This window comes from Anomalospiza imberbis, chromosome 6 (genome assembly GCF_031753505.1).
Source record: "Anomalospiza imberbis isolate Cuckoo-Finch-1a 21T00152 chromosome 6, ASM3175350v1, whole genome shotgun sequence".
In the NCBI taxonomy this organism is placed as follows: domain Eukaryota; kingdom Metazoa; phylum Chordata; class Aves; order Passeriformes; family Viduidae; genus Anomalospiza; species Anomalospiza imberbis.
Window position 1 is genome coordinate 58,329,950 of NC_089686.1, and position 25,094 is coordinate 58,355,043.

At 41.8% G+C, this 25,094-nt stretch overlaps 1 protein-coding gene across 2 annotated transcripts in view; it reads left to right on the forward strand.

Annotated features, from left to right (window-relative positions):
• Positions 1 to 25,094, forward strand: part of MICAL2 (microtubule associated monooxygenase, calponin and LIM domain containing 2) — a 114,329-nt gene that overhangs the window by 14,538 nt on the left and 74,697 nt on the right. Inside the window, exons 1-2 of one of the 2 annotated variants that reach the window (XM_068194657.1) lie at positions 5,563 to 5,720; positions 8,057 to 8,414. In XM_068194657.1, the coding sequence (XP_068050758.1) occupies positions 8,151 to 8,414 (264 nt within the window). In that variant the 5' untranslated portion in view covers positions 5,563 to 5,720; positions 8,057 to 8,150. Of the gene's footprint in view, positions 1 to 5,562; positions 5,721 to 8,056; positions 8,415 to 25,094 lie in introns of those variants that run through there. The other variant, XM_068194658.1, reaches the window with a different exon arrangement.

Consider the following 25,094-nt stretch of genomic DNA (forward strand, 5'->3'; position numbering starts at 1 on the left):
ATTTCTTTGATTATTGGCAAAGCAATCCTGTCTGTGTTTTCAATGGATTAATCCTCTCTACTGATCTGGAAGTCTGATGTCTACAGATGAGGGCAGCTTTGCTAAATGAATTATTGTGGACTGGAGCCCTCAGGGTGTTGCAGCCCCAGTGCTGGCTGTTTATTCCTCTTGGGTAATTGCCACAGCCCCAGTAACCAGAGGGACACATGCTGGAGAGCAGAGATCTACAGATCCATGCTTGGAAAGATGATCTGAAACACTCCTGAGAGCTTTTGGCACAAATCTATGAAAACTAATGCTGGTGCTGTTCTTTTTCTTCCCCAAGACATAACCTGAAGTGTTTGCTTCAGCACAGCCATAATTTCATATTTTTGCTTCAAAAAATCCTGAATAAATATTAATTTCCTTTCTCACAGAAATCCTTAAAAGAAACAAAAGACAGCCTTGCTTTGGTATCCAGTGTTCTCTGAGGGCACTTTCTGGTGTCTCCAGCAGATATTTTTGGGCAGCTCTCAGAGAAGCAGCATTGCTGCTCTTTTTTGCTTTCTGGGTTCGGGGAGATCACAGGGAGGGGACAGACAGGCTGTATCTGGGCATCAGGTGGCTTCAAGGATTCAAGACTGGGGGCACTCTGTCCCTTGCTCCCTGCTGGGGTCCACCAGAAATGAGGTGGCCCCTCCTGGACACTGCCAGAGGCACCGGCAGTCCCACGTTGCTGTGTCAGTTCATGGCCTATCTTGCTGCCCCATCCTTCTGCATTACTCCTATTCTCAAAGTGCCATAAACCAGCATCATTTCTGTGATTGCTAAGAGAGTCTGCTTTTTACTGCTTCACGTGTTTGTTTTCTTTTATGATGTATTTGCCTCTGTAGTTATGTCCCCATGCATACAAAGGGAAAGCTGTACTAGAGGAGCTGCTGCTGAGTGTGGCTCAGTTTTGATGGTATAACTTTATATACACCAGGGATTTTGCTGACAGAGCTCTGTCAGCTGCAGGGTATGCTTTTATTTGTCTTCTTCATGGTCAAAATTGTGCCATCAAAGTTTTGCCTGTGACCTGAGGGTGAGGAGCAGAGAGGAGGACACAGGGCTGTAAGAGAAGTGGGATGTTGAAGTTCCCACTGGCAGCTGGGCAGGAGTGGTGCCAGAGTTCCCTCTCCATCATCCCCTCATGTCATCCATCCCTACTCAGTGTGTCTGGCCCTGCCATCTCCCTGCTACTGTGTTTTTGGGAATGGAAAATAGGGTATTACTTGCTCTCCAAGTTAGTCTGGCTCAGTGCTCCAAACATCCTATTGAAAGTAGAAAATCTTGTGCTGATCAAAGGGCAACCAGAACTGCCTATTCTGTGATTACTATCTATGCTGTTCCAGCTTGTGAGCTTGAAATTATAAGTGTCACTACAGGAAAAGAAAGGCAGGGGTTTCAAAGAGCTTAAAGATTGTCCTTTAAATTGTTTTCACTGAGACTACATCCATAAAATTTTTCCAGCTTAAATAACAGGTGCTATTTCTTAAGAGATATGCTTTCTTGTAGGCTGATGTTACCCTTCTGGTATACTGTCTTCCTTTGTTCTTGTGATCCTAACCTTGGAAAACATCAGCATAAACTTTCTGCTGTTGTTTATATTGTGTTTCTCATCTGCTACAACAGAGCTGAAAAATGTTCTTCCTCATAACCAGTCTAAACAAGAGTCAGGTTTTAATATCTTGTTTATGCATGGCATCAACCCCAAATGACTGTGGTATAATAATCTACAGTTACCTTTGAAGATGTAGTCTATGTGGAAACTTGGGACTTTGCAGCAGAGCTTTTAGCAGGCATGTAAAAAATAATTTTTAAGTACTTACTGTAACCTGCACAGAATAAGAATTGAGCTAGAGACATTTCTCCTTAAAACCATTGGACTTGAAGGTTTAGAATTATAATTCCCACTGGTGTAGCTACAATAACATTGCTTTAAAATAAAAAATAAAAAGAAAATTTCTTTATTTTAGAGCTTATTATTTAGAAATTATAGTGTATTATTGATAAGTAGATGAGTAGTTTGAGTATAAGCTGCACACAAAATGATGTATTGTCATTCATTTGAAAAACCTGTGCCTTTGCTTTGCAAAATGAGCATCTGAGGATTTTAGTGATGCTCACAGGACAGGACTTCTTGTGCAGGCAGCAGAACAGTGTGAGCCCTGTGGCTGCCAGTTCTCTGTTGGGATTTATCTGAAAGCTGGCAAATGCTGTGTCCTTGGGCCCAGCAGAGGACCTTGCCCCCATCCCTGGGGTTGCACATGTGGCCCATGGGGCAGCCTCCCACGCTTTACCCAGCCAGCACCGTGTGTTTCTGTGAATGGAGATGCATGCAAGCTGCTGATCTCATTTTACTTGTCCGTGTCTTAGTGCATTCCCACAGCAAAGCTCAGGTCGGTAACATCAAGAAACAAACCGGACTATTTTTAAAGCTTCCAGCTTTAAAACGTGTGGAATGTGACTCAGTCTGTGTGGCAGATAAAATCCTACAGATAGGTCATTTTATTCTATGCTTCCTGTGAGCCTATCTAAAATATCCAGTGCCAAGCCTTAGTGTACTTGTGCACGTTTCCAGCTGTGTTTTATCATGGATGCTCCCAGCTGCAGCAGGTTAAACGGGCACAGCAGCACTTGTTGGAAGGCCTGTGTTTGAAATGTCTCATGTAACCACTGCAAAACAAGCTGATAGCATGTACGGTAACCTTGGAAGTTCACAGGCACACAGTGTCTCAGTGGGAGCTGTTTTGAATTCCATACTTGGCCTGAAAAGTTATTTTGCAGGAGTTCTGTGGAAGTCGGCTTTTGATAAAAATACAGAAGAGTAATCTGGCTGTTTACAGAGGCAGTTTGTAGAGACTTTGTTCAGAGGCAGCTTCCCTTCACTGATGTTTCTGGTAGGACTGTGCATCTTAAGGAATGGGCTGTCTGTTTGTTGCCAGCACAAAACTAGTATTTCAGGCCAACATGCTTTTAACTAGTTTTATAAGCAAAACAAATGAGAGTTTCACTTGTTACCAGAATAACACAGAATTCTTTTCTCCTTTTATGTCATTTTTAGGACAACATGCAAGGAAACCAAACCACCAAATAGCTGTGTTTCCTCCAAGTAGAAATGTTTACATTTAAAATGGTCTCCACAAAAACAAAGTGCATCACAGTAGAAACTAAGCTGAAAAACTCAGGAAGTCCTGTAACATGGCCAGTTTCACTTGCAAACTTCACATTTTGTGATGGCATTGATCTCTTAGACCAGTCAGGGAAAGAGGCAGCAGAAATATTGTACTTTTAACTGATGATGAGGAAGAGCTGGAGTAGATGACTGCTAAAATTGCTGCAGTCTTTTATTTCTGTTGTTGTTTCTAACCTTAAGACAACAATAAATGTATTGTATCCTGCATGCCAAACTGGAGTCTTAATAAAAGAATTTATTCTTGGTTAAAGATGGCAGAATTAGTGTTGTATTGAAAGTGGAATCAGGATTAGTGGTATTGAAATGCTAGGAATTGAATCCTTTTCCGTTTTCCCCACGGAACGTGTTCTCAAGTATTATTAGAAGCAGCACATTAAGGGACTAAGGAAGAACTTAAGTGCTTCAATTTTGAATTAAATTAGGGCTGTTCTCATTCCGGTGGGACAAATGAGCCAAAAGAGGGTTTTAATTTTTGCGGGTAGTACCTCGTGACCTTGCTGACAAGCAATTTGTATGGTGCTGCTGTCAAAAAGTTATGTTATTTTCCTGTAATGACTCATATATGTCAACTTTACTGCTTGCTCAGCTTACTGCTGAGAGACTCCATGTGCAGATGTGAACCAGCTCCATCCATCCATCTGACTAGAGATATTTAGTGGAATTGCCCTGACAGTGGAGCTGCTTTTTTCAGTATTCTCAAGATTGCCTGCAGTAGCAGAGCTTGTTTTGCTGACAGGAAATCTCAGGCAAGACTGGAGACATTAGCTTTCCTATGGATACATCTGTGCATGTGCCATTGCTTTAACTTCTGCTTTCTCTCTGCCTCTTTTGCATTGCTTTCCTTGTAGTTGTAACAAGATCTTCACTTTCTTATTGAGCAGCCACCAGGCATGAGCAGCACTTCTCAGCTTTCCTTATCTGACATTCCTGTTGGCCCTGGCTGGAGGCAGAAAGGAGGCATGGATAACTTCTGACAGTGGAGGGACCATTGAAATGGAGCCCTTCTACCTCCCAGTGTGTACTCTGTGTCCTCCAGAGACTCCTGCAATGCCAGGAAGCTGTGTGGAAGGCCAAGTTCTTGTGTGTGCTTAATACATCAATGCAGGGGACCTAAAATGGCAATTCTTGTGTCTAACCCACAGATGCTTCAGTTCTGACTTAAAGGAACTGTTTGTCCAGACTATTTCCTGCTCTCTCGTTCTTTTCCTTTCACTGACCCAATTTTTTATTGGGCTTTGTACCACTTTAGTGAAGTTTAAAATAAAAAGCATTTTATTTTTGGGTTGTGCTACTAGAGGAAGCTTAAAAGTCACTTTAAAAAGCATGGTTTGCAGTTTCAGCATCAATACTCACCTTGATGAGATTCTTGGCTTTGTATTTCATCCCTAGAGTGATCTATATGATGAAGGAAGTGAAAGGATAAATGATAATACTCTCAGAACTCAAGTACTTTGCCAAAAACTGTTAATTTTTCTACTACAGGTAAGCAGTTAATGCATTGCCTCTTAAGTCTTTGAAACAGTTATAGAACAGGCAGCTTTAATTATAGGCAAGAAAGACCCTGTTGAACTTCTTATCCTTATTGCATTGCTTCTAGCGAGTTATATACAATAAATACTGCAGTGAAATATCAGTGACTCCTCAGAAAGAAATGCATGCTTTTCCATCAGCTGCATATACTTAGAGCATCATCTTCAGCTCTGTCATCTGTCGACACAGTGTTCATGCCAAAAAAAAAAAAAAAAAAAAAAAAAAAAAAAAAAAAAAGGAAAATAAGTGGTGTTTCCAGCAATCCAGAAACCTTAGTAACCAGAGTCTCCTGTCTCATCCTGCTTTTTTGACCACAAAATGTTACTTTTTTGGAGAATATGACCTCTGACACAGCTAAGAGAAATGCTTCACTTGTGAGCAAATGTCTACTGAGATGCCACTCCTCAGTTTTTCAGTATGGGCAAGAAGGGAGTGTGTTGGAAATTCCTGAGGAGAAGATTTTGTTCCCAGAAAAAATAGTCTCGGCTTTGTGGTGTTGGAGAAGGGAGGTTTTATGGCTGGAGAGGGTGTCCTGCCTGTCCTCCCCAGTGGAATGGCAGAGGAAGGCTAGGCCAGGTTTGTGTGTGTGTAACACCGCCTTCCACTGCATGCTAAAAATGTTTTTGTCCCTTCCCTTTGCCTGCAGTGGGTCCTGCCTTGTCCCTGCTGTTATCAGCACTGCCTCACGCTTGCTTTTCTTCTTTGGTTGGTTCAGATACTGCTCTCCTCTCTTAGCTCTGCTCTTCCCCCACTTCCCTGCTGGATGGCAACAGCTGAGGCCATAAAACTCCAGTCTCTGTAAGCAGAAAAAGGCACTGAGTTAAGAGCTTGTGATCACATTCGCTTATCAGTTACACCAAGAGTTAACTTTTAAAGGTATTTGTGTTTTATGAGCACAACCATTTTGGGGTGAGCTAATAAAACAGTGGAGAGGAAGCGCCGTTTCGTAGCTGTGGTGTCAGCAAAGTCTCTGGTAGGTGTGAGTAAGGCAGCAGAATGTGAATTTCTGGTGACAGAGGAGAGCGTGCCTGGCTGCCGCTCCCTCCCTCGGCCGACGTGTCCGTAGTGGGACGTTTCACTGAGGCCGCCCCACTCCCTGAGAAGCTGCTCACAATTGTTTTGGGGAGAAAAGGAAAATGAATACTTTTATGTTGTAGAAATATCTCAAGCAAGTATAAAAGTTGGGTAAAGTAAGCGTCGAGCCTTGATTTTAAGTATTATTTTTAGTGGGCCTCAAATCCTGAGGTGCATGCATAGCAAGCTATTCGAGCCTCATTGTAGCATCTTGCACTGTGTCGCACGGATGTTCCCTGCCTTTTCCGTGGAACTTTTGGATGTGTTGATCCTTTTTGGACCGACCTAAACCCGTTGGGTGGCTCCTCATTCCCAAAGCCAGCACCAGTGAGGGGAATGCCGGGCCTCCCTCGCACCTGCACCGGGTTGGCAAAGCCAGGCTCCCTCCTGCTGGCACGCAGATCTTGGGGGCTTTGCTCATTAATCACGGAGGGCTCCAACCTGGGACAGTGCGCCATGTCCTGAACTCCTTCTGAGCCAGTGGGAGTCCACGGCACTCTGCTGCTTGAAAAATTAGATCTTCCGAAAGGCGGGGCGTGTAAAACATTTGTGCTTTTACCTCACAAAGCTCTGTAGAAGAGGGCATGAAATGTACTATAAGTGAAGTATTCAGAGGGGAAAACAAGAATTTCCTGACTTTTTCTTGGCACCAAACATTTAATCATGACATTTGGTCTAAGAAAATGTACAAACTCTCAACACTGCCAATTTATTTTACCCGCAAACCCACAACAGTCTGATGATGTGCATACAAAGGTTATTTATTTTGAGCACAGACAGGGAATGTGAGTATTCCAAATGCTTCCTTATATCTCCCTCTGGGATCTCTTTAATAAGTTGCATAATATTTTTCTGTATTAGAGGATGGTAAGATAGGCATGGTGGGTCTCTTCTTTACTTAAATACGCTGGTTATGTTTTCTTTTTTCTTCTTTGAAGGAAATGCAAGCAGAGAATGAATAGTTTGTGAACGGTGTTAAACTGAGAAGCATGACTTCAAAGGCCTTTCTAACAATTTATTCTGAAACTATCAGCCAACAGATGACATTCCAAGTAAAATAACTAATTATGTGGGAAGTTAGGCAAGTATTAATTTAGTTTTTGGTTTCTCGGACTGGCAGATAATTCTTTAATGGCAAGAAAAAGGATACATGACTTCAATTTCTGACCTTGAGTCCAGGTAAAACTTCTTCTGAGGACAAGTTTATACATAACCTGTAACAATATTCTTGGAAAATGTGAAAGCCACTTGGATACTTTCTGTGGACCTTGGCTGACTCTAAGATGCTCCCCATTAGAGATGAAGAACAAGGTTAAAGAAGGATAAGGGAGTGCCGCAATGAAAGTATTTTAGTTCTTTGAAACTTGTGTTAATTTAGAATAGCATTGCTCTTGCAGAATGTGAGGGTATTTATCTGGAATATCAGGCACAGTTTGACAGTAATCATGTTACTAGGAAAAGCCAGTGAGGCTTAGCAGGCCAAACATCATTACTTTATATCATCAGCACATGACAAGGTAAGACTCCAAACACATAACTTCAGCATTGAACATGTGGAGACGTGGAGATAAAATTCCTTTCTATGCACTACAGCACCAAACCCTTTCTCATTTTGGCAAGAGTCTTAGGAAAAGGGGGGGCTCTTTGTGATTACTTGTTTTCTGGTTTCTTTGTTTCTGGTGTAACTTGTGATGATGTTTCTGCTTAGCCTGTTTTGTGCATTTGCTTGTGGCAAGTGATTGTGCCAATTCTAAACTGCTCTGGGTAAGCTGTACCCTTGGCCCTAACTTGTGCAACAGCATAAAAAAATCCATCAAACCATGTTGACTTTTAGCTGCAGGTTTCCATAAATTCTTAAGACCAAAATGTCACTTGCTTTTACATAAGTTCTGCTTGGGGAGAAAATCTGGACTTTTAGGGTTTGCTCATCAGTTATCTAGGACTCAACAACAACAACAACAAAAATTAAATCCTCAAGCTCTCAGTGAAGTTTGTTCTTCTTGTAGCAGTAGGCTTGAGCTAGCAGGGTTTTTATAACAGTCTTTGTGAGTACAAGTCATCACAGCACAAATGTTATGTTTGTTTGTAACACTTGGGTATCACTACAAACTTCTTGTGCCTGCTTGTCTAGTCACTGTGTGCTGGGGTTTTATGTTCATATTGCATGCGCAGTTTGTGGATTTCATTTTATCATGCAGAACCTGCTTTAATATGACCTGTGTTTGTCTTTTCTAGGAATAACATGTGTGGAAGTACTTGCTGTTGTTGATCACCTGTTCCCCAGCACAAGAGCTCCAGCTTAATCATCCTCAAGCTCTGCTCTCAGAACATGGGGGAAAATGATGATGAAAAATACAATCAAGCTGGCCAGATATTTGAAAACTTTGTACAAGCATCAACATGCAAAGGCACCATTCAGGCCTTCAATATTCTCACTCGCCAACTTGAATTAGATCCTTTGGACAATAGAAACTTTTATACCAAACTGAAATCGAGAGTGACCACATGGAAGGCCAAAGCTTTGTGGAACAAGCTTGATAAGAGAGCAAGTCACAAAGAGTATAAACGCGGAAAGTCTTGTATGAACACTAAGGTAAGTGGAATTCAGTTTTGGATTTCATAGCTTGGGAATTTTTAAACTTGTTTTTCTGCAGAAGCAAGGTTTCTACCATCACATACAGTGTGTCTGTACAGTAACCCTTCCTTTAATATGCTGAAACTGGTTATCGACTGATTTGGACAAATTTTAAGGTGTTTTTCTTCTGAAAGTTCTGTGGAATCTCACAATATATAAGAGTGGGCCTTAAAGCATCCTGTTTTCCAGTCTGTCTCAGACTTTCTGTCCTTTTTATACTTGATCACCAAACAAGTGTAAGATGCAAGTTTCTGAAGAAGTAGGCTGCATTCATTACAGACTTTCAAGAACTACTTGCTTTATTAAACAGGGGTTTGCAAGGTACAAACTGTAACATATTCAGCAGGCTCCTCAGCTTTGTGCATGCTGTAAGAGACCGGGGCTGGCCAAATGTGTGTCAGCAGCAGTTCCTAAGCTGCTTTCTGCAAGTGCTGCTTGGAGGTCTGTCTCTGTCACCTGGCATTGGCTCCAGTTGCTGTACAACAGCAAAAGACAATCCTGCTAAATTTATGGATTGAAGTCCTTTCCTGGTAGTGCTTTTTCACAAGCAGAATGTGGGTAGTTGCTCTGTGGTAGTTACTGAGGGAGATGGTCTGCTTGGTTGTGGAGAGGACAGGAAATGATCTTTTCACAGAGCATGCAATACATATTTTGATAGAATGCACCATTGAGCACTGGAGTAAATCTTGCTGACAAAACTGTACAAAATACTCTCGTTCCTGCCAGTTGTTTCATCTGGCTATCACAGAATATTTCTATTAGCTTTGTCCCAAGAGCAATCCATTCATTTACTGCCAAGTAAAGGCTAAAATGCTGCCCCAAGAAGGGTAACTTTCTTGTTACCCTTCTGCTGCCCCAAGAAGGTAACTTTCTAATAGAGGTAGAACAGAGAGGAGGGGCATACTGGAGTATAACTAGACACCAAAATGTGGAGGGCTTTTTAATTATAACTATTACTGAAGTGTTCTTTCATGGACTCAGAAGATAGGCAGTGTTGAAAGTCTCTGTCTTCTGGTTTGCATCATTGACTGAAACTTCTCAAAAGCATGAGTGAGAAGAACACGAAGTTCCCTTCATTACATAGAGAGTCCTCTGATTTTATTCACTTTTCATAAGCTCCCAGTGATTATTAATGTATTTTAAGGTCATAAGGGTCCTTAATATAGTTTTATTTAGTAAAGGAGTGTCATTGCAGCTATTTGCACTGTGTTCCTTGCAGGCTCTGTTTTTCTCCTCTCCTTTTTCCCTTCATTTCCCTCTTTGACCTGTGCTTCCTTCCTCCCTTTTTGTTCTTTGGAAAAGTCCTTGAACATATGTCATGGAGCATCTTTGTGATGAAAACAGACAGGAAAGGGAAGGAATGAGAAAGTGTCTGATGATTAACAAATTATAGGAAATATTCCACATGCTCCTCACCATACACATACAGCCCCAGGTCCAAATTTCCTTAGTGGTAAGTTTGAGGAAGTGTTTGCAGCACAAAAAAGCAGTTTTAAGACCCATGTGAAATGTAAAAACTAAGTCTTCTCTCAAATGGTGACATTACAAAGCCAAGTCTTTTTTCTGTAAACTTCCTAAGAAAAGTGATTAATTTTTATTTTGTGAGAAGACTCGTGGAAATGGGTTGGTACATAAAATATATAGGCTGTGTAATGCTTTACAATGTTGCCAAGGAGGAAGCTAATCAACACCTTCCACAGTATTGAAAGTATGGTATTACTGCCCCTTGAGATTAAAGATTTATTTTTAGTGGCATGGTGTAAGTATTTGCAGAAATTAATGGACGTTTCTATGATGCACATATGACCAACTTGCAAATGGCTGTAGAATGTTTGCATGGGAAGAGTGTGGGTATAGATATTCCGTGAAATACTTGGAGATGTTCATCATGAACCTGGCCCGTGCCCAGACCTGCACGTCAGTGTGTCATCACTGATTTAACGAGAGGAACATGAATCTTCAGATTGCTGGGAATGAGAGCAGCAGCCGCAGTCAGCGGGCTCGGTGGGGATATCTACCAAACATTCCTGGGGTGTGAATCACAGGCTGCTGCAGAGCCTATCTGTGCCTGTCCCTGCAGCATGGGGAGGCTGAGAGCCCCACTCAGAGATAAGGGGTTCTCAGAAATGCTGGCAGCCCGGCCAGTGCAGACAGGTTAGGCTGCAGCATGCACAGCACCCTTTACCTCCAGTCCAAATGGTGATTTTCGCTTTCTGTCTCATTGTGTGCCGTGCCAGTGCTGCTTGCAGTGGTGGAACAGGAGCTCACAGCTGCATCCTGGCAGCCGTGCCCAGCGCTCGCCTCCATGGGGCTGCCCGGGACTGCTAGAGGCAGATCTGCCCCAAGTAAAAACCCTACTTGTTAAAGCAGGATCACAACTTGAGCAATGAGCTAAGTGGATTTTTGCAGTTGCAGCTCTGTAAACAGAGCCAAGGTTGCTAGTAGGCATCATTTAAAAAAAATATATGACTCCAAGGCTTTAAATGAGGTTGTGGCCTTGAATGCTGTAGCTGAGCCTGCAGCTCCTGGTTCTTAGATACGGCTTTGCAATCTTCCCAATCTTTAGAGAAGGTGCAGCAGATGCAGTTGGGTTCTAAATGACTCATAGGAGGTTTGTTGGGGTTTTTTTTGGTGGTTTTTGTTTGTTTGTTTTTATTATTGTTGTTTTTGTTTTTTTTAACAAAATGAAAATCTTCTGCCTCATCCCAAAACTGTTGTTTTTTTGTTTTGTTTTTGCATGGTATTTAAGACCTGAATGCTGTACTTTGTTGATTTTCGTGCTTGTAAACTCCTCAGCCACGCTTAAGTTACTCATTGCAATATACACATGTTTTTTACATACAGAATGTTCCACTCCAGCTAAATAACAATAATCCTGTGTCTTAACTGCTCTTGAAGAGCATTGCCAATTATGGCTTTCAAAGTTTGTACAATGATACAATTTTAAGCTGGATGAATAAAACTGGTTGAGCAATTTTCAAGAAGTTCAAACCCACTGCTATTTCAGAGTTGTCTTATTGGGGGCATTATTTTCCCTGAATTCTTTATAGAGAAAAAAAAAAAAAAAACCAACAAAAAAAACCCCAAAAAAACCAAACCCACCCTGCCCCAAAATAACACCAGAGTGCTGTAGAAAGACAGAACTGGAGCAGAAATGAACTTTCTGAAACTGTAGGAGTCTGCCTATATCAGTGTTAAATCTTCACAAAACACAAACTTCCTTCAGTCTTGAACTTCTGAGTTGGGATTAAATCCTGTTCAAAATTTGTTTCTGGAGCTGGCACCTGCCTAGTTCACCAGCATTGGAGAGAAACACAAGTTTGTACTAACCAGGCAAAACTGTAGATATCACACTGTGCTTTTTGCAAATGTGCGCAGAAAAAGCGTGATTTTTTTTTTGCTGACAAAATTTCTCTCTGGCTTTCATCTTCTACTAATTAATGCAGAGGGGCATGGTTAGACTCTGAAATTATGATTTGTTTCTTCAGGAAATTAAGCTGGACAATCGAAGAACATCAAAGGTTAAATGCATGTTCCCTATGTTGCCAGTTTGAATATCAGTCTAAATTTTTGAACATGCAAAACATCATGCAATGATGAACAAGAATATCTATAACAGCTAGTGTTAGTATATTCATTAGCCTTTTTAAGACATCTGTGAATGTTGCCTCTCTGTATGGAGCAGATTCATTACTTGCACTTGATTTACATTTACTTTCAGTTTACCCGTGTAAATGATAGGAATGTGTGCATGCACATATAAATGAGGCTCCCACTGAAGCTTGAGATAGGTATGAATATGTGTCAGGGGGTAGCACCTGGCTCATGATGTGCACCTGAAATTCAGGCTCTCCCATGCTCCAGGGGAGCAGAGATTTCTGCACATGGAAACATCCCAGGCTTACTCTGAGAGGGGGGTGTTGGTTCTCTGAAGCATGCAAATGTGGTGTTGCCTTCCCCTTCAAAGGCGCATGCTGTTTTTGCAAAATACATGCTTTCACTTGGGAACTAAGAAAACTTTGCTTAAAGTGCTACCGTGTAATTATCAGCTGCTTTGGTAGACTCTGGCATTTCTCTCTGGATGTTCCAGTTTTGGGATAAAACTCCCCAGTGGAGGAGGGACAAATTCCTGGGCGCAGCTTTGGTCTTCTGAGCATTGTCTGTATTTTGGACCCCACCTTGGGCACAGTTCCTGGGCGGGAGACTTGTACAGTCTGAGCTGCTGTTTTGAGGCTGAACAATATTACCATAAAGCAGGGATAAATAAAATTAAGCTAAGAAGTTTTGAAAGCTGTGCATTTAAAACCACACATATGTGCATTTGTAGGTATATGTGTATATGGAATCGTATAAAATCCTAAAAAACAAATTCAATGATCTTGAAGTCTATAGTAGAATCATTTAGGTTGGAAAAGGCCTCTGAGATTGAGTCCAGCTGGTTAACCCAGTACCACTGTGTTCACCACTAAGCTCAGATGCCTCTCTTCTACTCATTTCTGAACTCGGCCTTTCAAATCTTGTTTTACAATAGATGAGGTTTCCTTCCAAAACCTCGTGTTGGGAGACTTATTGCAAGAGAATGACTCTAAAATTGTTTTTAAGCATGTTTCCAGGACTTACATAGGGATGGAGTGTCTCTTTTTGGTACTGTCCCGTGCTGTCAGTCTGGCCGGGACTCGAGGGCATGCACTGCTGCAGAGAGGGCTCCATGGTGATGCTTTATCCAGCCCAGCAGTACAGAGAGCCTGTGGTTCCAGGGGAGCTGGGCCATGGCGTGAGTCAGCAGAGGAGGAGCCCTGGGTCAGAGGAGTTGGGGTTGGAGGTTTTCTGACTGAACTGGAGCCATGTCTCCCTGTTCTAACCACACTGCTGTACCCATGAGCAATAAAATGGGGGATGGTCTTCATCTACAAACCCCTTCCACTCCTTTTCACATTGTTTCAATTTCTAAAGACTGCCAAATGAATGCTTTGGGAGTTAACAAACCTACTTTGCCGGTGCTGTCCTTCCCACAGGGCTGAGAAAGGGAAAGGAGCTCATGGTGTCACTGGATGCTGCCGGGTGATCGGCAGGACGAGCAGAGGGTGCCAGGTCTCTCTGCTTGTTGTTAGGTAAAAAGTGCCTTCCTTCCACTCCTCAGTTGTTTACAAACATCCCATTCTGCAGCCTTGCCCCTCGTGGTAAATCACGCGGGTTGGGTTCCACATGTCTTCCTCTTCCCACCTTCCTCTGGGGTGCTAAACAGATACTTGTCTATTAATTAAGCAAATCATCCAGCATGTATGGACCTGCAGGTAAAGTAGCCAAATTTCCTCCCCAAGTGCTGGCATTTCTTGATCCTTCAGAGGCAACAGGGATGTTCAGCCAGGTTTCTCCAGTGCTGTACATACTAGTACAAAAGCCAGTGAGTTTGAGTGAGCGACTGACCTGAGTGATTGCATCCCTCCAGACAAACATTTGGTTTTTAATTGAGTAATTGAATTTTAAGATGAAAGAAGGCAAAGGCAGTTATGCTCCAACGGAAAAAATATCCATATTATAATGAAAACTTTAACCTCTTTACTCTTATAAAGAGTAAATACCAATCCTTTTTGCTGGATTTACTAATTCTTCAAAATAATTATTGGAATGGGGAGATTTCCATACCTGATAATCAGGGTTTATAATGAACACACGAAACTTGTTGCAGATATACTAGATAGTGTTGCTAGCTTGCTTATTTTAATAAAAAGGCATTCCTGTGAAGTCCACAAAACTTGAACTAGTCAGCCAGAAGATGACTGCCAAGTTAGGAAGCTGAGTGAATGAAAGGTTGTGGCTTTGTAAAAAGAGACATTCAGCTGCTTTGTGTGTGTGTGTTTTGTGGTTTGTTTTTTTTTTTTTTTTTTCTTTAAACAAACAAACAAACAGTGCTTGGATAGTAGAATCCAGAAGCTGTCAAGGTTTTGGGGAATGTTGAAGGCCACATGTTCTACTGACATTTTAAGTGGCACCTAGGTGTGTTTGGTATACTTGAAAGACAAACTGTTTATCTTGATACTGGGGCTTTGTTTTTGCCTTTTAGGACAGGGATTCCAAAAGTTTGCACCAGATTTCCACTGTAGATTTATTTTTAAGGATTTTAATAAGCAACTTCTATTTCAAAGCTGTAGAAAATATGGGACTAACGAGGATGAGTGGCAAGGAAGGTTTGCTTGAGATGAGTGGAGAAGCAGTAAATCACCTATGAACGCGTAGTGAAACCACAGCTCTTGAACACTGCATTCGCATTCATTTCTCTAAGGATTTTGAGAGGGGATAGGGAGAAGCTGGGGTGATGACAGGACACACAGCAGACAGCTCTTTGAGAACAAAACAAAGTATATGACTCTTTGTGATGTGTTTTAAACTGAGTTTGGGCCAAATTACATCAGCAAAAGCAAATGTTTGGCATGTGATTTGGTAATGAAATCACTTTATTTTCATTATCCTGGAGACACTTCCACAAACACAGTTTTTTCAGCTTTATCAGTCATGAAAGGCAGTGAAGCCTGGCCAAAGCAAAGCTATCAGACAGGCTAGATAAGACTTTTTAGGCATGTGGAATTTAAATTTTTTTGGCTTGGAAGGTAACAGTAGCTTTACATCTGTATTTTAACAGAACTCTGCTGTTTCTCACCTAATGGCTTTGCAAGTAATCGAGAGAAGGGAACTGTCCCACCCTACCTGATTTCCTAGATATTTTATGAATATTCCCACAGGGAGTGACACGCAGTTACTTTCACACAAGCCACCACTATTGTCACCGCAAGTGGCTTAATTAGGTCTGAATGAAACAAAAGGTTACAACAGGGTGCGTTCCCATGACCCCGGCTCTGCAGGGCTTTGGGGTTTGGTTCTTTGAAGCAGCTGGGCTGTGTCCATCCACCAGCAAGGCTGCTGTGGGAGGCAAGGGGAGCTCCAGGGCAGGATGCTTTCTTGGGTCAGGTCTTTCTCCTGCCTTCCAAGAGACCCATGTGGTTGTTAGGGGTTAGTTATTAGCTATACTTCCAGCTTCGCTCTGGTAATGTTTGTGTACTGATAAGTGAGGAAATACATAACTTTTGCTACCAAGAAGTGATTAAATACTTGGCTGCTAAACCCCCGATTTCAGACAATAAGGCAATTTCCTGTCTCCTGCAGCTGAGGTCCTTCCTGAGGTTCCCATGTCTGCCCTGAGAGCAGGGGGTTTGGGGATGTGGTTGCTCTCTTTCTGCTGACAAACAAAATTCTACATTATCTGCTGTTAAGCCCTCAGTGCAGATAGCTTTGAATACTCTTTTCTTAGAATGCAAAATACCACAGTTCTAAGATGTTGTATAAGAAAAGAAAATGTAAAATAGATTACTAGAAGATTACTTTATAGAAGCAAGAAAATTTCTATTTGCTTATTGATGGCATTCATGGTGAAAAAAAAAGTTTAGCTGTTATCTGTTGAAAAGAAAAAGTAGAAATTCCCTTTTAATGCCCTTGAAATTGGCTTAATTTGCTTTATTTTCACTGCTACACTGATAAAAGGGGGATTATTTTTGTCAGACAGTTTTTGAAATTTCCACTTTCCCTAACAAGTCTGCACTTACATAATTTGTTTCTACAAACAGCCAGCTTTCTGCAAACTGTTTGCCATCTCAGGTCTCTGTGATATTTGTTTCTTAACCTGAGATCAACAGGGTAAAATTGCTAGAAGCTACGAGGAGATTATGAAACTTCCAGTAGAGGAGTGTAATACTCAGAGAAAATTGTGAATATGCTGCAGAAAATGATCTGGTGCTTGTGAGGACCCACACATCCAGCCACCCCCTTGGTGCAGATGAAAGCCCAGGTGACATATTCTGGCAGATAAACTGGAGCAAGTCCAGAGCAGAGCAGCAGGAATGGTCAGAGCTCTGCAGAATGTGACCAGCAGAAGAGGCTTCAATACCTTCAGCTAATCTGTGCCAGGGAAGGCCCAAGGGGAGCACCATGGGGTTGGCTGGAGCACAACCAGAACTGCTGTGGCATTTCACCTTCTGTCTCTTGTCATCTTGCTGATGCTGATAGATCAAATTCTGATTAGCTTTTCAAAGTTTGCGTTTTGCCCTGGACATTTCCTGCTCCTGAAGAGCAGCTCGTGTTTCTCCACGGGCGCACTGTTTCTAATTGACAAAGCAGCCAAGAGACACCGCCTGACTTGTCTTGCACCGCTCTCTGGATCCGTTCATCTGACTGAGATACTGTCTGAGCAGAAACCATGTGGTTCTGCCACGCTGGGAGTTAGCCTTGTGTTGTTTCCTTCTCCTGCGCCTTTGGAAGGTTTATGAGAGCAGCTCTGAAAGGACCCGTGCAACAGCAAGTGTTCCTTCCTCCCAGTCCTGTCCTGCCTGCACTCTGCCTGCCATTCTTGCAGGATTTACAATTCAGATAAAACAACTGCTCCGGGGTAAATTGCAACTCAGATTAGAAAAATTGCAGGAGATGGCAGTGAGCTTTCCTGCCAAGGACTACACACCCAGAGCAGTAATAACAAGTCATGCAGATCAGCAAGTGCTCGGTGGAAGGCAAAGGTCTCTCAAGTCTCTTCTCCCTGCTTTTTCTCTTGTGCTGTAGCAAGGTAGGAAACAATGGGATAGGGTAGGAAGCCATTCCTGGCTGGTGGGGCTGCTGCTGGGTCTGGTCCCTGCTTGGCCAGCCATGGTTCTGCATGCCCTGCCTGCCTGGAGGCACCTGGGCTAGGAAGTTCACTGCCTGCCAGCCCAGATACAGCTCTGATAGTGGCAGAACAAGCGTGGCCGGTGCTGTTGAGGCAGCTGCCTCCATCTGCATTTCACCCTGCCTGGAATGCAAAAACAGACTCATTAATACGTGTAAATAAACACTGGTCTTCTGTGAATGTTTATCTCCCTTCTGTTGTGTCGGATGTTGGTGTAAAAGAGACTATTGCACCTCGTGATGTGCCATTTGCTGCCTAAGTTTGTCTCCAGCTCTCTGCCTCTCTTTTTGAAGAGTGCTTATTTTTATATTTTTTCACCATTTTATATTTATTTTTGAGGCCCTTTCCCTCAGTAAAAAGGGTTATTATGTACCACCCTTGATTTCAGCCAAGAATGGTTTTGGAAATAAGAGCTAGAGATGCTGAAATTTAACTTTCACTGTGTGATGTGCTGCCAGCAGCCTGGTTTGTGGGTTCTGTGACTGCTGTTAACTTTCCCTGTTATCAGAACCCTTCTTAAAAATACTCTAAAGGTAAATATTTTTAATTCTGGTTGTTTGAACAATTCAAGTCCATCTTGCTTGCTGGCACTTTTGGATGCTGTGTTACTAAGAAGTGCTGGTTGGTAATTCCTAGTGTTCCCAAATTGTAAGAAAAACTGTCAAAAGCAAAGGCATTGTCTACCTATGGTAAACTGGTTTGTGCAAGCGACCAGTTAAGCTAGAAAAAAGTCAGATTATCACTCTTTTTGGAGCTGTATTTAGATTTACTAGTTAAATGTCTGTCCGTGCCAGCAGTGGAAATTCAGTGACTTTGAAGGCTGCATGCTGAGCTGGGAAAAAAAAAAAAGGACTCCAAGAGCCTAGAACTGTTGCCTTTTGGTACTGTATTGCATTTTGAGCTTGTCTGTAGCTGATGTACACTGCTGCACAGTCATTCTGCTTAGGAGAGTTAGGAATGATGGGATTAAATGACTATGGTCTTTAAAAATAACTAAAATCTAAAAATCTGGATTCTGACTTAGACCTGATGTCTATTTCTATATGAGCTTATTTACTCAGGACTGGCTTCTGAAAGCCATGTCTTTTAATGAGTGTTGGTTAACAATTCACCTAATAGAAAAATGAATTTTGGAACGTATTTTAAAATATTCTGTGAAATACCCTCAAAATAAGTTAACTCCCCACTTAGTTGAAAAGCCAATTTCCACGTGGAAGCTCAGCTTGTTTATTAGATTCTTGTGATGCTTGGTTAAAAGGTCCAGGTTTCTCTGTAGATGGGCCAGACTGGAGCAACAGAGGGGGTATTTTTAAAGTGTGTTACCAAGCTCTTGCTGTAATAAAGCCATGGTTGTTGACCAACCTGCCTGCATGCTTTAGATGCCATAGAGCATGAGAAATCCTTTCCTCTGGGTACACAGACAGGTCCTCTGCTGGCTGCCCAGCAAAGCCCCTGCCCCTGGAAACCATGCAGAAGATTAACCATTTTCTGTCTATCGCTGCTCGCAAAGCTCCCAAGACTCATGGCTTGGTCTCTGCTATGCTCAGAGGTGAGGCTCTTGATGCCTTTATTCCTTTATCTCTCTCCATCAATTCTTTGTTTCTGGATGAATTCTTTGTTTCATGGTTTTGTTTTGGGCTCTGTTTGCTAAGTTTTTAATTGTAGCCTCAGAGCACTATCTCAGTGTGACTGGCCAGGTACTTACATGCTGCCAGCCATGTTCATGGCTGGGATAGTCAGGCAACATTCTTTCTGCGAGGTTTATCTTGTTTTAGTTTTGATTGTTTAAGCAGCTGGCCAAAAAAAAGAAAAGAAAGCAATCTCTTCTGGGTTTTGGGTGTGGGCTTGTTCTTTTTTTCTTCCCAGTGTTTTTAGTTAAAATGAAAGGCAGGTAAGAAAACAGCAAACACACTTAATTCCTAAGGATGTTGGAGGGCTTATTTTGTGCTTTATTTGAGGAGATTTGTGGATTAAAGCACTTGCCTGGTTTATAGTGTATATGTTTACTGACATGAGTGTAGCATTGTTTTGTTAGTAATGTCTAGGTTTTTTGGATAACTGTAACTATTTCAGGGCAACATAAAGTTTCCAGGCATACTTTGCTGCATTATGACTGTCAATTGCAATTTTTTCAAGAAGTATTTTTGCAAATTGTTCTAAAAGATCTGAGATCAAGTCACCAGATTTAAATACAACAAATGCCTCCTGAGAGAGTTCTTCAGAAAAGCTCCAAAGTCCTGACAGCTCTGATGCATCATGGAAGGCACTCTTGACTTTCTAACACCCTGAGTGCACACAGCCCCTCTTTAATGTGTGGCATAGCAGAATATGAGTTACAGACATCGTTCATACCATTGTTTTAATTTCAAACTACGGAAAGAGCTTTTTTTTTTTTTTTTTAATACACAGGTCTAATATTAGTACATATATCCATGTGACAGAGAGGATGGATGGACAAGTGAGTCCAAATACATCCCGGAAAAATGAAGGCACGTACTTTTTTCCGTGCAGAAGCTTATCTTCCAAAAAAGAGAAAAAAATCCCAGTAAAGATGTGCCAGATGAATGCAATAAATGTACTAATGTTTCACTTCTGGCATTTTGACTCAATAAAACCAGGAGGGCAGTAAAGATAGATCCTCTGATCCCTGGATTGTGCTGCGTCCAGCTGCGAGTGCAGCAGCTGCTGGGCACAGGGCTGGGGAAAGAGCTGTGGCCAAAGTCACCCTGTGTTAGGTGGCTTCAGATCCACGGTACAGGGGGAAAAATAAAGCTGTGGCTCCGTTTATGCCAATCACTGATCTGGGAGAGGACAAAACTGCACATTTCTGAGGTGCTCATCTGGGAGTACCAAGGGTAAAATACTGGTGGGATTTAAAGCAGAAGTGGACTCGTGGTGAGACACTGAATTCATGCATTGGTGCAGGGTTTTGTTGCAATCAGGGGTGTGTGAGCCTCGCTGTTCCCAGGTACCTCTGAACTTCCCCAACAGTGGTATTTATGTGATGCTCACTCTCCAAAAATGCCTGTTCAGCAAGATCCAGCTAGTCTTAATAATATTTTAAGGTACATTTTTTGACCTCTCTGTAGTGTATTTAAGAAGTGTCGACATAACCCTTTAGAGAGTTTGGTTTTCTCATTGAAATACATCTCAGTGAATTATTTTTGCCAAATGGCACATGTTTTAACCTTGCTAATTCTATGAGGAGCTCATAAAACAGTACAACAGAGAAAAAAAACCAAACCTTTTAAAGAGTACATAATCTTTTTATACAAGTTTGATTAGCTCCTAGGCCTTCTCTCCCACTTTCTGGAGGGAGAAGATGGAAGAATTGATTTTTATTAAAAATAAATCTTCAGCCTGTGACATATTTAATGTTGTCTGAAGTGGCATATAGATTTTAATTTTTCAGTGTCTTCCATGATGATGTTTCAAACTTTAAATTGATTGTTCAGTGGGTTCAGGGTGCATTTGGCTGCAGTGTTGTATCCGGTGGCTGTCAGTGGATTTATGTGATAAAATCTGGGGCTGCAAATGGGAGATGAACTGTAAGTCAGTAAGTCAGGAATGTCACGCTGAGCAGTCCTATTTTTGCCAGAAGCATTTTCATATCTAGTAAAAGGGATGGGCTGGAAAGCATCGTGGTGGAGAAAGCTCCTGGTGGCCGTCTGCCGTAGCTGCTTATGCAGCTATTTTTCTCTGGAGCCTTTCCAGGGGAACGGTTGCTGCTGTTCCAGAAAATGTGTTGTTTCGTGCCTGTCTTGTGTTGCAGCACATTAAGCCCTATCACCAATAAACACTTGTCCAAATCCATGTAGGATGTGGGCCCCTGGAATCAGCCAAATTAGTACTTGGTGCACCCGTGGTGCTCCGGGTGCTGCACAAAGGCCTGGGCCAGTGTGAAATTGTCTTCTCTCACAGTCTCAGATCTGCAGACTATGGAAATGAATGTTTGCCATGGAAAAGCAAAGCACTGTCCCTCTCTGTGTCCTACAGGCAGAGCCTTCTGTCACTGGGTGGGAAGGCCCACAGCTGCTGAGGACACCTGTGGTTGTGAGGATTAGGGGGCTTTGAGGTTTGTGGGGAAAGCTACCCCTTTCTGCTCCTTTCTGGGAGCATGATCCATGCCTGTAGGTCGACTTCCAATTGATGGTTTGGTTAAAGGCAATTCAGTAACCTGGGCAGATGGGTTTTGCTGTTTTTTCACCAGTGTGTGTGTGTGCATTTCCCCTGAAGAGTAGCAGTGATGCTTCTGGCTTGGTGTGCCATAGGACAGCAAAGGGTGTGCCTCTGTCTGTCCAACTGTTGTTGAGCTGGAGGCTAAAAATAATCCCTTCTTCTTCACCTCCAAAGCAACTGAAAGGCAGAAATGAGGAAATCTTGAATTCCTGGAATGATTGAAGCTTATGTCTTCATCCCAAGCACAGGGACTAGATCATCATTTAACACCCCTTTATTTTCCAAGACTAATTTAATATTTGGGTACCTTGGGCAGGAGAGGGACTGAGGGATTTAGAGTGGAATGACAGCAGTGGGATAATACACTGGGCTGCAACAGGATTTGTCTGCTCTTAGCTATGCCAAGAGATGCTGTTTGTTGCATCCCTCACCCCCATGCTACTACCAACTGGTATATTCCTTGAGCATGTAAATGCTGAGAGCTAATGGTGTTTTTTACTTCTTTCGAGGTCAATTCAGCCTTTCAGTTATAGTGGATGAGATTTTTGTGACTAGATTGATGTGGAGTGTTATTTTGAGGTAGGGTTTTTTTGTAGTTTTCGTTGGTGTTGTGGGGATATTTTGTTTGTTGGTTTGGGATTTTTTTGTTTGTTTTTTTGTTTGAGTTTTTTTCGTTAAACACAGTGGTGGTGTTCAGCTGTTAAACTGCATATGATTTTTCCAGAATGGGATGCAGGTGCCTGGATTCACAGGCTGCTGATTTAATGGTGGGGGAAAGGAGGGATTGCAAGAGGCCTCTACATTTTACCCCTCTCCCTTTCTTCCCCTCCTATTTTGAGTCATGTATTTGTACATTATATACAGGAGATCATATCAAAATCCTGTGCCTGGCACAGAAGCCATTCTGCTGTTGTAGAGGTGACTTGTGCTGCCATTTAGCTCGGCAGTGGGAATATTTCCTGGAGATTTTCATGGCATTGCCATTCCTAAACATACTCAGAGAAAGTAGCATTTCTTACAGTCTGACTGACCCTTGAGTGGAATCAAGCTTATGAGACTTAACAAATACTGTGTGTGCTTATATTAGTAAATATAAGTGAATATTTCTGATACAGTTAAATCGTACAAGGAAGAAATCAGTGAAGTTCTGTTCTATTTCTGTCTGAAGACAAATAATGTATTGTGTACTGTGCTTTGGTTGTAGTGTGGGACAAGATTTATACAGAAACAATAATCTTTTAGGGAATAGTACAATACTTTTTATCAGTATCATAGAAATAGACTATTTACTCAGCAACGTGAATAAACAACTTTTATAAAATATGCATGGGCTTATTAATGTTTTATTGTGAAGTGCAAAAATATCCATGCTTTACTTATTAAGTATGAATTTAAACTGAAATAGTCCTAAGTTAATCACCAGGCAACTATTACTGGCCTGGAAACTTGCATTAGTCTCATTCAATGGGAATTTTGTAACTTATATTCTTTCTGTAATTTTTTTCCTTAACATAGGTGCTCTTCTTGGGGAATGTGTTAAATTCAATGAAGCTTCTCTTTTGACAGAAAATATTCACTCACATCTGCAGGCAGAAGATCAGCCATTTGTACTAAGACGTTTTCACCAAGAAAAGTGTCTTCTCTTGGTATTCTTATCTTGCACTAACATGGTATACTCTCAGTAGTAAAACAAGATGTAGCATCCAACATGATACTGATTCCTCAGGCAGGTCATAGAAGTCTGGTCATGATTTTATTCTTTCATAAGCTGCTCTGTAAAACTAAACAAGACTTTCTCCCTTCGTTTCCAGCTTGAGCAAGAAATATGCAAAAGCTCTTTGTTCTTTTCAGCAACTGTTACTTGGAATAATTTGTAGGAGATGCTTTGAAAAGTCAAGTTGCCCTTTAGCTTTGTAGGGGATGATCTGGCACTGTTAAAAGGCAGTTGATGTGTGAATGGTGATGGGGATGTCAAGGAGCCGTTGGCATTTGTTCATTCGGGATTGATTGTTTGAGACTCCCTTATGTGATACCAGCTGTCACGATCTGTATTAAATTGCAAGAAATTAGTTTCAAAAGCAGTCCCTGATGAGCCAGGAGACTGGGATAACAGGAGGGGAAAATAGGATGCCATTCAAAGTTTGTTCTAGTCTGGCTGCCAGAAGGTTTCCTCTGGGACTCTATTGGCAAGCAGACCACCCGGGAGTGGCATGGGCCCTTCCCTTATTTAATAAAGATAGGAACACAAATGTAGTAAGAATTACTTTTGCAAGGATTTTGTGCTGGTTTTGACCCCAGAAGTTTCAAAATTAGATGAAGTGCCAAGAGTAAGTTCTACACCAGCAGGAAGCGTCCTCAATAAATCATAGAACAAATAGCTCTGTGATATAGATAAATGTGTTTCTGGAGGTAACCATGGGTGGTGGCAAACATACAGCCATTTTTCATGGTGACTCTATGCAATTATGAAGATACTTTGTCAATGTGATCGGAGGAGAGGAGAGGGCAGAATCCTCCTTAAAATGCTAACATAGTGTGTTGCAAAGCACCAGGAGGAATGAAGGTTTTCTGTGTGGGTTTTGTTACTTGGCAGGGTCTGCTGTGACCAAATCTCCAAAGACTGCTGTTTCTTTTTATTTTTTATCTTATTTAAAGCTGCATTTATTTATGAATAATACAGCTTGTAAGCAAAAAAAAAACCAGCCTCACCTTATCAGACCATGTATGGGCTTTATTTGTAAAATGTTTCTGACTGCCTGCTCAACATGACTGGAAGCTGTGAAGGCTCAGTTGAGTCACTCACTTGTCAGAGCTCAGAGCTCCCATGTTAATCACAAGAAGCATGCGCAAAAAGTCTGACCCAGATCCATCAGTGATCCTCTTCAGCTGGGCTACATGTGCCTTCTATTTTCTTCCTTTATATTGTTACATCTGTTGATTTTTTTTTTTTTTAATATTCATCATTCAGTGAGGAGTGTTCTTCTGAAATTATGAATTAAATGTTCTTTTAAGAGGAACAAAGCCAAGTGGCTAAGGCAACAGCCTAACTTTAATATCTCTGGTTAACAAAACACTTGCCTAAAGTGAAGCCAAAGCACCTGACAGGAGTTTTTCTTTCAATGGGAAATTTTTTTAATTATGTATTAAATTGAAAAAAGACATTTTTGCACCTCCATGAATTGGGTTGGACAAAAGTCAGCACCAGATACTTTTTGCTCAAGTTGTTAGATCTGAAAACAAATGATGACCAAACCAAAATAAATAAATGACTCTACTTTCTGAAATTGCAATGTAATGGGAACCAGACTGGAATCCAGCGAGCCTGCAGATTGAGCCCATGCTTGCTTTGAAACTGCAGTCGGTGTCTGGCTCTGTGTGTGGGACGCACAGGAGCGTGTCTGACCTCTGACACAATGGTCTTGGATTTGCAACACAGCCCAGCTTGGCTGTGCTGGAGCTCTCCCATCCTCCCAGACCCACCTTAGCTCTCCCTGCTCCAGCCATGGCAGAGCTGGAACTCATGGCATGGATTTTGTGAAATCTGGTGGGGGGGGGTTTAGAGGAGCGGAGGGAGTTCGTAAGAGGTATGGAACAACAGCATTGTCCAGCTATAAGACTGTTTCTAATCAGTTTTCAGTAATCAGTCAAGGAAATGTAAGCAATAGATATGCTTGGGGTTTAATTACTTTGCTTTCTGGAAATCCTTTGCCTGTTGGACTGTGAAAAATTACAGCTGTCAACTAAAATTTGGG